General features: G+C 45.5%; 1 protein-coding gene across 4 annotated transcripts in view; it reads left to right on the forward strand.

Annotated features, from left to right (window-relative positions):
• Positions 1–12,323: 12,323 nt before the first annotated feature.
• The window catches only part of Crkl (CRK like proto-oncogene, adaptor protein), a 36,933-nt gene continuing 35,235 nt past the window's right edge, over positions 12,324–14,021 (forward strand). Inside the window, exon 1 of one of the 4 annotated variants that reach the window (XM_076942545.1) lies at positions 12,324–13,174. In XM_076942545.1, coding sequence (XP_076798660.1) covers positions 12,864–13,174 — 311 coding nt within the window. In that variant the 5' untranslated portion in view covers positions 12,324–12,863. The remainder of the gene's footprint in view (positions 13,175–14,021) is intronic. The other 3 variants (XM_076942544.1, XM_076942546.1, XM_034515194.2) reach the window with 3 other exon arrangements.

A 14,021-nucleotide genomic window follows, 5' to 3' on the forward strand; every position in this document is an offset into this window, starting at 1 on the left:
GGAAAAATTTTAAAATGGAAAAATGATTTTAAAGGCTTAAACATGAACACTGAAGGCTAAAGCAAGCCAAACCTAAGAAGCCAAGTATGACGGTGTGCGCCTATGTCAACACTTAGGAAACTGAAGCAGGGGAATGATCATGACTGAAAGCCAGACTCAACTCCACAACAAGACATTGTCTATAAATGAGTAAGCAATGCCCATGAAATCCAGTTCAACAGATGAAGCTTGAGAAATGCTAACAACCTGACAAACATGGCAAGTAAAACCCCAGACAAAACAAAACAAAGAAGAGGCGGAGACTTCCAGGGAATGGGGCTGAACGTTCTTAACAGCAGGAAATGTCACAAAGGCCAGAAGCACACACACGCTTACCAACCCTAAGGAATACAGCATAAAGATGCAGCAAGGTGATTGATCTGTCTCCTCAACTTGGCAGGAGGAAGGAAATCAGGGATCAACTGGGATGGAAGTAGAGCAGAGTCAAAGGGGAGGTGGGGCCTGTGAAGAAAGAAAAGCCACATAGCTGAGAGATGAGACCTCCGCTGGGCTTGGTACCATCCACCTGCTATTCCAGTCAGGACACTAAGCAGGATAATCTCAAACTACATAGCAAGACCATAGCTTTTTGTTTTTGTTTTTTGAGACAAGGTTTCTCTGTGTAGCCCTGGTTGGCCTGGAGATCACTCTGCAGACCAGGCTGGCCTCTGCCTCCCAAGTGCCAGAATTAAAAGTGCACATCACCACCACCTGGCAAAAGACCCTGTCATAAAAAAAAAAAAAAAAAAAAAAAAAAAAAAAAAAAAAAAAAGCCAGTCTTTGTGTTGCAGGTGCAGGATCACAGCCACTCTGAAGGACCATAATTTCAAGTCCAGCTTAGGCTAGAATGACTTTGAGGCCAGACTATTTTACTTGGTGTGAAACTTTGTCTTGAAATAAAAACACAAAGGAGCCAGGCCTGGTGGTGCAGGCTTGGAATACCAGCACTTGGGCACGAATATGAGGCCAGGTTGGGCTACATGAAACCCTGTCTCAAAGAAGAAGAAAAAATAGCTAGATGTGGCAGTGCTCACCTTTAATCCCAGCACTGGGGAGGCAGAGGCAGGCAGAGTTCTATAAGTTTAAGGCCAGCCAGGAACTGACTACATAGAGAAACCCTGTCTAGGGGGGAAAAAATCTATAGCTCAGTGTTAGGGATGGCTAGTAAACTCAAGGTCCTGGGTTCAATCTCCAGTACATTCTTCCTCAGAAAGGAATGAGATACAGTGGGCTTACATACTGCCCCTGAAGCTGGCCTTCATTACAGCCCTGCACATAAGGTGGCTTCCAGTATAGAAATGCACATCACAATTCTGCAGGCTAATGCCAGCAGGTTGGTTTTCTCTGAGAGCAGAACCCCCTGTACCACTCTGCTTTGGGTTTTCTTTACGCTAGTGTTAAACTGCTGGGAAGGCCTTAAGTGACCTTCAGAGGTTCACCAGAATCAAGTTTACCAGTCTATTTCCCCCTGGGGATTCTGGTGACACTAATCTATGCACATTTGCCTTCTAGTGACACACAGAGGCCATCTATCTCTTTTTAGAATGTGTTTTTGTTTTACCTGTTTGTACGTCTTACATGCTGGTCTGTCTTTCAGGTCTGCTGATGCCTCTTCACAAATACCATGTTTTATCATGGGACTCAAAGCCATAAACACTGCATCACAGTCCTAATGTTCTTGATAAACTGACATCTTTTTTTTAACCTCTGATGAAAAGTCACATCTGGCCAGAGAACTGGGATCTTTTCTTATTTTTTAGGGTTTTCTATAGTAATAAATATTTAAAAATCCCAGCCCAGGGCTTCTTTCCCACCTTAGACCATTTATGCTTTCAGATGAATGAAACACACAGCCTTTATATTTTAAAATATGCCTTAGGGGCTATAGCAGAGCAACTGTCTACCCTCTATGCTGTTAGAATCTACTTTCTTATCAATAACCCAAGTTATTACTTACTATGTTTCATCTGGACTGCTCCTAGCTCCAATTGGCCAGGTCACATGGCCACATTTTTATGGTTCAGCTAATCCATTGTGGCTCTCCTTTCTTCTTCTATCCCTTGGTGGCTTCTTCCCTCTCTCCCCTTTCTCATGATGCTCTCCCTCCAAACCCTATGAAACCTCAATCCCACCTATGTCTCTGTTGCCCAGCTATTGCTGTTGGCATCTTTATTCACCAATCAGAATTAACTTGGGGGCAGGGAGGCCAAGTGCAGACTCCAGGCCGCACTAAACATTACAATAGACAGTAAAAGACAAAACTGTTTCTTTTTTGTTGTTTGATTAATCTTTTTAAAATCAAATGATTTTATTTTATTATTACTATTTTGTTTTTTTTTTTTAATTTCAAATGTATTGGTTTTGCTTGCATGAATGTCTGTGTACCACTTGCAAACCTACCAAGGCCAGAATGGGTCAGAATGCCTGGAGCTGGAGTTACAGATAGGTATGAGTTACCTCCGAGGGTGCTAAGAATCAAACCCACATCCTCTGGAAGAGCAGCAGTTTAGATGGTTTAACCACTAAACCATCTCTCCATCCCCTTAGAGGATTTTTCCCCCCTTAAATCACGTTTATGTCATTTTTCTCTGTTTACTATCCACAGGTTATTCTACAGATTCCAGGTTTTGTTGGTGGTGGTGGTTGGTTCGGTTTTACCTCAGGAAAGGCCCTCTAGCACAGATCTAACTTGCCCTGTCTTTTCTGTGCATCCTACTATCCTCACATAAGCAAATCCCTTCTAAGAAACCACCTGGGCCTAAGCCCTTTTTTACTACACCTAGCAGTGTCCACGCAGCCTCCACGGTAACCTGCTCACACTCTGACCTGTGACTATGTGGTACTCTCTTAGACCAAAAGTTTTCTTTTCAACCTTTGACTTTTTTTTTAGGGTGTCTCTGTGCCCAGGCATCAGACCCCACCCACTGAGGAGGCAGTACCATCCCATTCCACAGAGAGGACCTCAGCCTGCCTGGGATTTGCCCCTCGGGCTCCCCACCCAGACCTTCCCTCTAGGTAGAGCACTCATCTGTGGTTACACATCTTAGCACCCATTGTAGGGACCGTGTTACTGCTGACACAGCAAGAAGATGATGACACCATCAGGGGTGCCCGACCAGGTGGATGTTGTTGTCTTCCCCTGTCAATTAAAGAATTAAAAGGCAGGTAAGAAATGTTACCAGGATCTTGGGGTTCCCATTTTGGGGTTCTTACTTCCATTGATAAAATAATTTAACAAGCTGGAAAAACAGATGAGTGGCTAATGGCATTGGCTCTTCTCCTAAAGACCGAGCTTCAATTCCCAGCACCCACACAGCAGCCCACAAATACCTGTAACTCCAGCTCCAGGATATCTGATGCCCTGATACCCTTTTCTGGCAGACACACAGCCAGAGCATCCATACATGTAAAACAATATAAATATTTCTAAAATAAAATAAAACATACTAAAGTCTGGCCAGCATCTGAAAGAAGTAGAGAATAGTTACACCTTCCAAGTTAGGATGCAGAAAGGTAAGCAGACCCAGATGAACCCTGTGGTAGCTCACTGAGACTGCACTAGGAGGCAGAAATTCTTGGAAGGAAAAGCACATTGTCTTAAAAACCCCTCTTAGGGGTGGTCCCCAGCCAAGTCTTTGACATGCCCCACTGAGTTAACCATTAAGGAAGGAGACAAGGCATGTTGCCACCTATCAGTAGATCCATTCTTTACAAAGGAACACTATTTCATGCCATAAAGGGGAAAGCAGCCATATCTGGATCCCACCAGATGGATGCCTTGCCTTTCTACCCATATCCAGAACCATGTAGTCACGCCTTCCTTCCTCCCTTCCTCCCTCCCTTCCTTCGTTCCTTCGTTCCTTCCTTCCTTCCTTCTTTTCTTCTTTTTTTCTTTCTTTCTTTTCTTCTTTCTTTCTTTCTTTCTTTCTTTCTTTCTTTCTTTCTTTCTTTCTTTCTTTTTTGGTTTTTCTGGACATGGTTTCTCTGTGTAGCCCTGGCTGTCCTGGAACTCACTCTGTAGACCAGGCTGGCCTCAAACTCAGAGATTCACCTGCCTCTGCCTCCTGAGTGCTGGGATTAAAGGTGTGCGCCACCACCCTCACTCGGCCCAATTTTATCTTTGCATTCTTTTGTCCCTGTTCCCAGTTATGCCATGTGACACTATTGCTAGGGAGACATGAACAATGTCAATAACAGACCAAAGTAAGGATACCACCAAAGTCCAACTTGATGAGCCAATTGTCAGGAAACCCTGCTGATGAGGTCAAAGTCTAATATTATCAGAAAGCCCTGAACTCAGTACAAAATGGCAGACTCCATCTGTCATGGGGCTTCTCCTTCTCTGACCTTGTCTGGGAAGCTCAAAACCCCCATACTCTCTGCCTGTGGAGTGTCACATAGCCTTGCTAAGATTACAGGTTCAGCATCCTCTCTCCCATAAGAAAACCATTCATCAAGCACCTGAGATTCTTGGACTGCCTCCTGGTGCTAATGAGGCACCTCAATGCCTTAACCTTCAGCCAATCACACACACACACACACACACACACACACACAAATATATACATACATATACACACACATGAATACACACACACACACACATATATATATACATATATATATATATATATATATACATATTTCTTGATTCGCCCTGAATATAAAGTTGATGTCTACCTGAAGCTGATCCCAGAGTGTCATCATTTCCATTTCATATGTACAAGGCTTCCAAACTTCCCATCTGTCGCCCCTGCTCCATTTGTCCTTATGGACCAATATTGGCCAATGATCCCTAAGAGCAGGGAGGATCATACCAGTAAGTTTATTGGAGTTATTATAGGAGCAGAAATAATTCAAAGAGCTACATCATTAAAAGTCCACCCCAATATAGGTAGGCATTCACTACACAACTTGCTCACAGCTCAATAGGTTGGAGAGTGTTCTTTCCAGGTGGTTCAATTGGTTTGACCCTCTTCTAGGGAGACCTGATTGTTTTTGCTCCATCTAGGCAGTTTGACTTGTCTGAGAGGGTCTTTAATTGCCTTTCCTGTTTATATAAGTTTGGGGAGGGAGGGGCTTAGTAAATCTAGTCAGTTTCAGGGACTTCCTAGTGCTATTGAACTTTTTACTTTCTGAGCTTTCCTGCAGGATGGAATGTTTTTACCGTCCTTTAGAATATCCTGAGGGTTTTTTTTTTTTTTTTTTTTTTTTTTTTTTTTCTGTGTAGCTCTGGCTGACCTGGAACTCACTCTGTAGACCAGGCTGGCCTCGAACTCAGAAATCCGCCTGCCTCTGCCTGCCTCCTGCCTCCTGCCTCCTGCCTCCTGCCTCCTGCCTCCTGCCTCCTGCCTCCTGCCTCCTGCCTCCTGCCTCCTGCCTCCTGCCTCCTGCCTCCTGCCTCCTCTGCCGCCTCTGCCGCCTCTGCCTCTCTCTCCTCTCTCTGCCTCCCTCTCTCTCTGCCTCCCTCTCTCTCTGCCTCCCTCTCTCTCTGCCTCCCTCTCTCTCTGCCTCCCTCTCTCTCTGCCTCCCTCTCTCTCTGCCTCCCTCTCTCTCTGCCTCCCTCTCTCGCCGCCGCCTCGGCCTCTCGGCCTCTCGGCCTCTGCGCCTCTCGGCCTCTCGGCCTCTGCGCCTCTCGGCCTCTCGGCCTCTGCCTCTGCCTCTGCCGCCTCTGCCTCCCAAGTGCTGGGATTAAAGGCATGCACCACCACCGCCCGGCTAGAATATCCTGAGTCTTAAAAGAGTTTCTCTCCAAGGCTGAATGGGCTCCTGCACCCCCAAGGTTTTTTTGTTGTTGTTTGTTTTGTTTTGTTTTGTTTTTTTGTTTTGTTTTTTTTTGTTTGTTTCTTTGTTTTGTTTTTCAAGACAGGGTTTCTCTGTGTAGCCTTGGCTATCCCGGAACTCACTCGGTAGACTAGGCTGGCCTCGAATTCAGAAATCCACCTGCCTCTGCCTCCCAAGTGCTGGGATTAAAGGAGTGCGCCACCACTGCCCGGCACCAAGATTTTAAGATACTTCTTTGTGTGTGTGTATGGGTGTTTTGTCTAAATGTATGTGTACCACATGTGTGCAATGCCTGTGAAGCCAATAGAGATATCATATCCCCTGAAATTGGGGCTTCAGATAATTGTGACACACCACTTGAGTACTGGGAACCAAACTCAGATCAGAAGAGCATCAAATTCTCTTAACTGTTGAGCCATTCAGTCCCAAGATGGAATATTTCTCTTGTTGGAGATCCACTAGCATGTGGCAGAGAGAGCTAATTGAAAAGGTATGGGCTTTTGAAACCTCAAAGTCTACCCTCAGAAACACCCCCTCCAACAAGGCTACACTTCCAAATCCTTCCCAAACAATTCCAGTTCCACCAACTTGGAATTAATCATTCAAACATATGAGCCCATGGGGTCTCATTCAAACCACCACACTGCTCCTAAAAATTATCCTCTGACCTCCACAACTACTGTCTCGGTGGCTGTGGTTTTTTTTTTTTTAAATATTTATTTACTTGCTATTTATTTGTTTTCAGTGCTGAAGCTCAAACCCAGGTGAGGTGGTTTAAATGACATCTTCCCCAGAAGTCTCCTGTATTATAAAACTTGGTCCCCAGTTGGTAGTGCTGTTGAGAGAAATGTAGGAGGTGTAGCCTTGTGAAGGCTTTGAGTATATAAACCCTCAAGCCGTTCCCAGTGTTCCCTCTCCATCTGCTTTGTGCTCTCCTGTCAGGATGTGAACTCTCAGCATCCTGCTCAAGCCACTGCACTGCTGCTTGCTGCCACCCTCTCCCACCATGATGGACTCTTATCTCTCTGGAACTATAAGACAAATAAACACTTTATTCTGTAACATTATGTATTGCCTTGATCACAGTGTTTTATCATAGCAATAGGGCAGTAGCTGATAGTCTAGGGCTTTATTCTTGCTAGCCAAGTGCTCGGCCAGTGAGGTGCACCCCAAGCTATTTTGTCTTGTTTTTGTTTTTGAGACAGAATCTCATATGTCCCAAGCTGGCCTCAAATTTAATGCAATCAACATTGGCCTTTAACAACAACTTTCTTCCTTCTCTTCTTCTTCCTCCTCCTTCTTATCTCATTCTTCTTTTAAGACAGGTCTTACCATGTCACCTTGGCTAGTCTGCTAGTCTGGAACTTGCTGTGTAGACTAGGGTGGCCTCAAGCTCAGAGAGATTCCCCTGCTTCTTCTGTCTGAGTGCTGGTATTAAAGAAAGCATGAGGGCTGGAGAGATGGCTCAGCGGTTAAGAGCACTGACTGCTCTTCCAGAGGTCTTGATTGAGTTCAATTCCCAGCAACCACATGGTGGCTCACAACCATCTGTAATGGGATCCGATGCTCTCTTCTGGTGTCTGAAGAGTGCAACAGTGTACTCATACAAAAAATAAACTTTTTAAAAAGAAGGAGGAGGCATGAGACACCATGTCCAGCGTCACCCTGAGCTTATCCTCTCACCTCAAGTTCTCCAATGCTGAGATCATAGGCTTGTGGCACTGAGGTGCCATGGCATGCAGGGAAATGAACCCAGTGAAGAGGTCAGAATGAAAACTCAGCTCAGTTTGACTTACATAAACTGGATCAAACAAGATTCTGGAGTGTCTAATGCCAGGCAGTTTACTGCAGACATATTTAAAAACAGTAGAATTTGGAGAAAGGTTTCCAGGTAACAGTCATTCCAGTTCCAGGGGCACAATAAGCTTATGGTGTGGGTACACAGAAACTTCTGTGCAAAGTACATGTGACCTTGAAGATGGGTTCTGTAGCTTAAGAGCCTAGAATCTGGTGTGGTCTCTGACCAGGATATCATAGCAGTCAGTAGGTTGTAACATATATGTGACATCTCTCCCAAGGATGGGTTCTACTAACTGAGAGCTAAAGATAAAGGTGTGGGAAGACGAGTCTCAAGGATTTGGGTGAGATCTGCCTCTACAAGTAGCAAAATGTCACCAGGTTGTTAACAATATGTACTCCTAACTTTCTGGATGGAATGCAGGTATTTTATTTCCTCCATTGAGGAGACACCCCTGTGTCTGTCCTGGTTTCCCTAGTAATCTATGGGCAACCCCAAGACACCGCCATTCCTAGTTTATGTGCTGCTGGGGACTGAACCTAAAACTATGCTAGGCAGACACTTTACCTACTGAGCCACATTCCTGGCTTTGTTTTGTTTTGTTAAAAGTTTTGTTTAATGTGTTTTATTTAAAGTCTCCATCCTCTGAAATGGGCTAATACTTACATTAATACCATGTCATTCCATCACTTTAAAAGTTATGCCCTCAATTGTGGTTATGACAGGGGTGCTGTTTAAGAATGCCAACCAACCTCAGCATCATGTGACACAACCTCTCTGAACAATATTGAACAGTCAGTTCCATAAGCCCAGGAGGAGCTACTTCCCAATGAATGCTAACCAACATCACAAGGAAGTTTACATGGAGATGGCCATGATTACTCCACTGCAATTGTCAGACAATGTGAAACCTCTGAAGACAGGATTTCAGAACACCATGCCTGGCACAAAGCATCTGGGAACTTTCATTGAATGAAAGGGAAAAGAGAGAGAGAAGCACAAGACAGCAAGAAATAAAATTCTCATCATGGTGTTAAAGCTTATTTTCTGGTTAAGGTGGCCATTTGGGGAACCAAGTCAAAATCAGAAAATTAGGCCATCTGTAGCAGCATAAGCTTAGCGACCCAGCAGTGAGGAAACTGAGGCGGAATTGCATGTCTGAGGCCACCTTGCCAGTGTTGGGGTTTCAATTGCTATGATAACAAAAACAATGACTAAAGTAAGTTGTGGAGGAAAGGGTTTATTCAGCTTACACTTTATTAGTCCATCACTAAAGGAAGGCAGGACAGAAACACAAGCAGTGCAGTAACCTGGAAGCAGGGGCTCATAAAGAAGCCATGGAGGCTGCTGCTTACTGACTTTCTCTTCATGGTTTGCTCATCCTGCTTTCTTCTAGACCCTGAGGACCATCCACCTAATTACATCTAACACAGTAATTCTTCTTTCTTGATGAAAAAAACACAATTTCATCTTGTCTCCATGGAGCACATTCAGAAAGATTTCTGAGTGAGTTCCAGGACAGCCCGGACTATACAGAGAAACCCTGTCTCGAAAAACCAAAAAAAAAAAAAAAAAAAAAAAAAAAAAAAAAAAAAAAAAAAAAAAAGATTTCTGAAGAAAATATTCCTTTTGCTATTAAAAGGGCCTGGGCCCCTTTGGATGGCTTGCTGAATAAAGCACCTGCTGGGAAGCCTGACAGCCTGAGCTTACTCCCTGAATCCACACGAAAGTCAGAGGTGGAGAATTGATTGTACAAAGCAGATCCCTGACCTCCACATATGCACCATGGTGTGTGGTCTCCACGTGCTAGTAATAACACAGTTTTAAAAAGATTTACTTCATTTCCCAGCAACCACATGGTGGCTCACAACCATCTGTAATGGGATCTGATGTTCTCTTCTGGTGTGTGTCTGAAGACAGCTACAGTGTACTCATATAAATAAAAAAAAATACATCTTTAAAAAAAGATTTATTTTATGTGTATGAGTGTTTTGCCTATGCATATGTATGTACACCAGTGTATGTCCAGGACCCAGGAGATCAGGAATGGCAGGATCCCATGAAACTGGAGTTACAGATGGTTGGGAGCCACCATGTGTGTCCTTCATAAAAGCAATCTTCTAGCCCCAATAATACATTAAAAGACGGGAATTGAGGTGCTTGCGAGTAGGTGTGATATTGTACTTGTGTGTAATCCCAGCACTCTGAGGTTAAGGGATAAGAACCACAATTTTGAAGGCAGCTAGGGCTTCATAGGAAACCTTGGTCCAAAAACAAAAACAAAACCAAACCAAAAGCCAACCAAACAAAAACAAAGAAAAAAAAAAACCTTGCAGGACTGGGGATGCAGCTCAGTGTTGGAGCATGGGCCAAGCACAAATAAGTCCTGGATTTGATCCATAACACTGCTAACTAACTAACTAACTAACTAACTAAGGTGGGGCATCAACAAGAACACAGCTCTTTGAGCAAGCATTGTCCTGACTGGGAGTGAGGGTTGGGATGGTAGAACCCTCTCTCACTTCTCCATCACTCTGAATAAAGTCAAAATCCTAAGGAAGTTACAACAGGGAAAATCACACAGAAGCAGCTCCAGAGACTGGCTCTTCCATCTGCCGAGCAGGCTTTCCCCACTGCATGTCCTGGGAAGCGACAAACCCTCTTACTGCTTTTGAAAGGGTGTTTATAGCTTCAGCCACAAGTGCACTGGCTTCCTCATGGCTGCTGCTGACGACTCACTGCTTCAGGTACAGGTCTGGCTGTTGTAGAGGTTAGAGCTGACCTCAGTCCTCACCGCTTTTCGAGTAGGTGTGGTGCTAGGAGTTGACTGGGAGGACCTGGATGGTGCCGGGACTTAATCATAAATGACCTTTTGTCACTTTTCCTGTGGAGATGTGAACTAATGTCTGTCCGCCTCAAATAACATGCTCCAACCGATCAGAGACAATTCTACCAAGTCCACTCACACGCCTGCAGATTTGCTCTTTTAACCTGTCATGCGTACCTTGAAATCCCCACTGGTGCTTTATTATTTCATCTTTGTCCTAGTCGGATGGTGGGAGAAGGAGGGGGCAAGGAGGGGAAGCGGGAACAGCAATAGCATTCTAAGGTTATAAAAGAGCTAAAGAAAAACTCACTAAGAGTGCATTTATCACCACTCTCCTTATTGGGCAGCTCACTACCACATGAAACTCCAGCTTCAGGGTAGGTCAATGTTTTCTCCTGCCTAGGCACCCACACACATGTGGCATACACTTAAATAGACACATATACATATTTGCATCACTCATTACTACCCACAGATTTATGTGGCTATAAAGCTTGGTCAGAACCCCCCCCCTTTTATTTGCAGTGCACAACTGTTGATATACAGGTTCATAACTGGTCAAAGTTCAGATACTAAGAGACTATGAACATTCAACCAGCACAGCTCAGGAAACAATGGAGGGAGGGAGCAGAAAGAACACAAGAACTAGTGGCTGGAGAGATGGCTCAGTAAGCAAGATTGCTTGCTGCTCTTGCAGAGAACCTGTGTTCCTCTCTCTCTTTCTCTCTCTCTCTCTCTCTCACACACACACACACACACACACACACAAACACACACTCACTCACTCACACACGGGCATGCATGTGTGCACTGCACACACATACACACCTTACATATTTGCTGTTATTTTAGACAAGGTCTTACTATATAGCCCTGTCTGGCCTCTAACACTCCACGTAGACTAGGTTGGCCTCAGATTCACAATGATCAACTGCCTCTGCCTCCTGAGCACTGGGATTAAAGATATGCAGCATTATGCCAAGCCAAAATATAAATCTTTTTTTTTTTTTTTTTAATTCGAGACAGGGTTTCTCCGTGTAGTCCTGGGTGTCCAGGAGCTCACTCTGTAGACCAGGCTGGCCTCAAACTCAGAAATCTGCCTGCCTCTGCCTCCCAAGTGCTAGGATTAAAGGCGTGCACCACCACTGCCTGGCTAATATAAATCTTTTTTTCAAGGTTCCAACAACTTTTACTTTTTCCCTAAAATATAAATCTTAAAAAAATAAGGAAAGAGCGCCATGAAATATTGTATTCTAGACCTAACATGGCAGTGGCACTCATGAACTCAACGCTAGTTCTCTGCACAAGATCAAGCCCATCTTCAGAACTCTAACGGAAAGAAAGCTAGGTGTGTTGGATCGCAGATAGTTGCAAGTCTGCCCTTAACTGCTTAGCCAGCCTAATCTTCCTGGTGGGCTCTTTTAAAAGCATTAAACCGATCTTCACCATCATTCCACGTGTACCAAGGAGAATCACCTAGCGCAGGCGTTATTCAGTAACCTATTAGATGGTCACCTCACAGCCTAGGTCATGCCCTTCCTGAGCCACCTGATTTATCAGGGCCTTCTGGCTCGCAATCACCAGAGGGCCACGCCTCCCCGGCCAGACATTCAGCCACCACTCTACGCTTTGTTCCAAGAAACAGGTTTTCAAAACGCTATTCCCTCTCGGCTCCAGCGGTTTTCCTGCCAAGCCCGGGAGGCCTGACAGCAGCAGCCACTCGGCGGCTAGCTTGCGGTCCAGGAAGGGCCTGACACCTCGCCTCCTCCCGGAACGCGGGAGCCCGCTCGAGTGGCTCACGCTGGGGACCCTCGCGAACGCGCTCCTCATTGGCTGCGCCTAGAGACGTCAAAGGAAGGGCCCCTGCGGTGGGGGTAGCGCCCAGCTCCGCGCGTGCGCAGATAGAGTGCGCTGGACCAAGGGGGAGGTGCCCGCCGCTTCTCCCGCGTCCGCCATTTTGTTGCTGTGGCTATTGGGTCCGGGCAGGGTGAGACGGCCCGGGAGGTGCGACTCTTGTTGGAGTGCGGTGCTTCGTGTGGCGGCGAGGATCGGCGCGGGCTCTTTAGGCTGTGGAGCTGGCAGGTTCCAGGACAGAAGTCACTGGAGCCTCCCCTGTACTCCAGACAGCTGAAAAGCCCGAGGCGGCCTCCGTTACTGCTCCGCTTCGCCCACCTCGACCCCGGAGCTTTGCCCAGTGTTCCCGGACCGGCTCTCTTCGTGAGGCGGCCGGGTGCAGGAGGCGGGTGGCGGAGGATGCTGCGGGGCCCGGAGCCTAGAGGAACGTCCTGACCAAACCCTCTGATTGTTCCTCGAAGTGTTCCGAGAGGCCCTTCCTCGACCCCAAAGCCGACAGCGGGTAAAGGCTTCCCGAGCAAGCGAGAGCAGCAGACGCCTCCCATCCCCGGGCCCAACACCATGTCCTCCGCCAGGTTTGATTCTTCAGACCGCTCTGCCTGGTATATGGGGCCAGTGTCTCGCCAGGAGGCGCAGAACCGTCTCCAGGGCCAGCGCCATGGTATGTTCCTAGTCCGAGACTCATCTACCTGCCCCGGGGACTATGTACTGTCCGTGTCCGAGAATTCGCGTGTCTCGCACTACATCATCAACTCCCTGCCCAACCGCCGCTTTAAGATCGGGGACCAGGAGTTTGACCATTTGCCGGCCTTGCTGGAGTTCTACAAAATCCACTACCTGGATACTACCACGTTAATCGAACCAGCGCCCAGGTACGCGAGCTCCCGCCCTTCTCTGGCTCGGAACCTGACTGGATGCGGAGGGTCGGCCAAAGATTGAATTTAGGGGGGTCGGGGAAGGGGATAGGACTCCCTTTCCTCATTCTAAACCAGAAGACATTCGGATTGGAAGGCCAGTGTCAGGATCTGGGTCATTGGATGAAAGGATGCGTTTTATTTAGACATTTAGCAGTGCTTGCATTGTTTAAATACACCCCCCCAAACCCCCATATATATATATGTGTGTGTGTGTGTGTGTGTGTGTATGTGTGTATATATATATATACACACATACACATATATATATACACACATACACACATAGATATATGTGTGTGTATATATGCACACATACACACACACACATATATATATATATATATACACACACACACAGTTTTGTCACTTTAGTTGATTGTAATACTAATGCAGAATTCTTAACGTTAAAAATATTTAGTGTTCCTTGAGATTCTGAAGATAGCCATGATTCCTCCTTTCTCGAAATTCATGTACTCCATTTAAGGTTTTCCAACTCCTGCATGTCTCAACTAACTGCAGGTTATGAATTGACCTTCAGCCTCTGGAATAATCCTTAAAATGAATCGAAAGTGTAGAAATCTCAGAACCTGATGCTGTAGCACTTTTTTAAAAAAAAACTGGAATTACCAAAGGAAGAGAGAGAGGTTATATTTGAAGAAATTTGTACCATCACTGTTCCTTCCTCAGGGTGAGAAGTGTATTTTCCTTAATTTTTCATTAATTCAGTTTTAGATTTTTTTTTGTAATTAAGGCTAGTGGTTTAACATATACTTTAAGGACACCTAAGGAAAGCTGGATGAGA

Source organism: Arvicanthis niloticus, chromosome 12 (genome assembly GCF_011762505.2).
Source record: "Arvicanthis niloticus isolate mArvNil1 chromosome 12, mArvNil1.pat.X, whole genome shotgun sequence".
Taxonomy (NCBI): Eukaryota; Metazoa; Chordata; class Mammalia; order Rodentia; family Muridae; genus Arvicanthis; species Arvicanthis niloticus.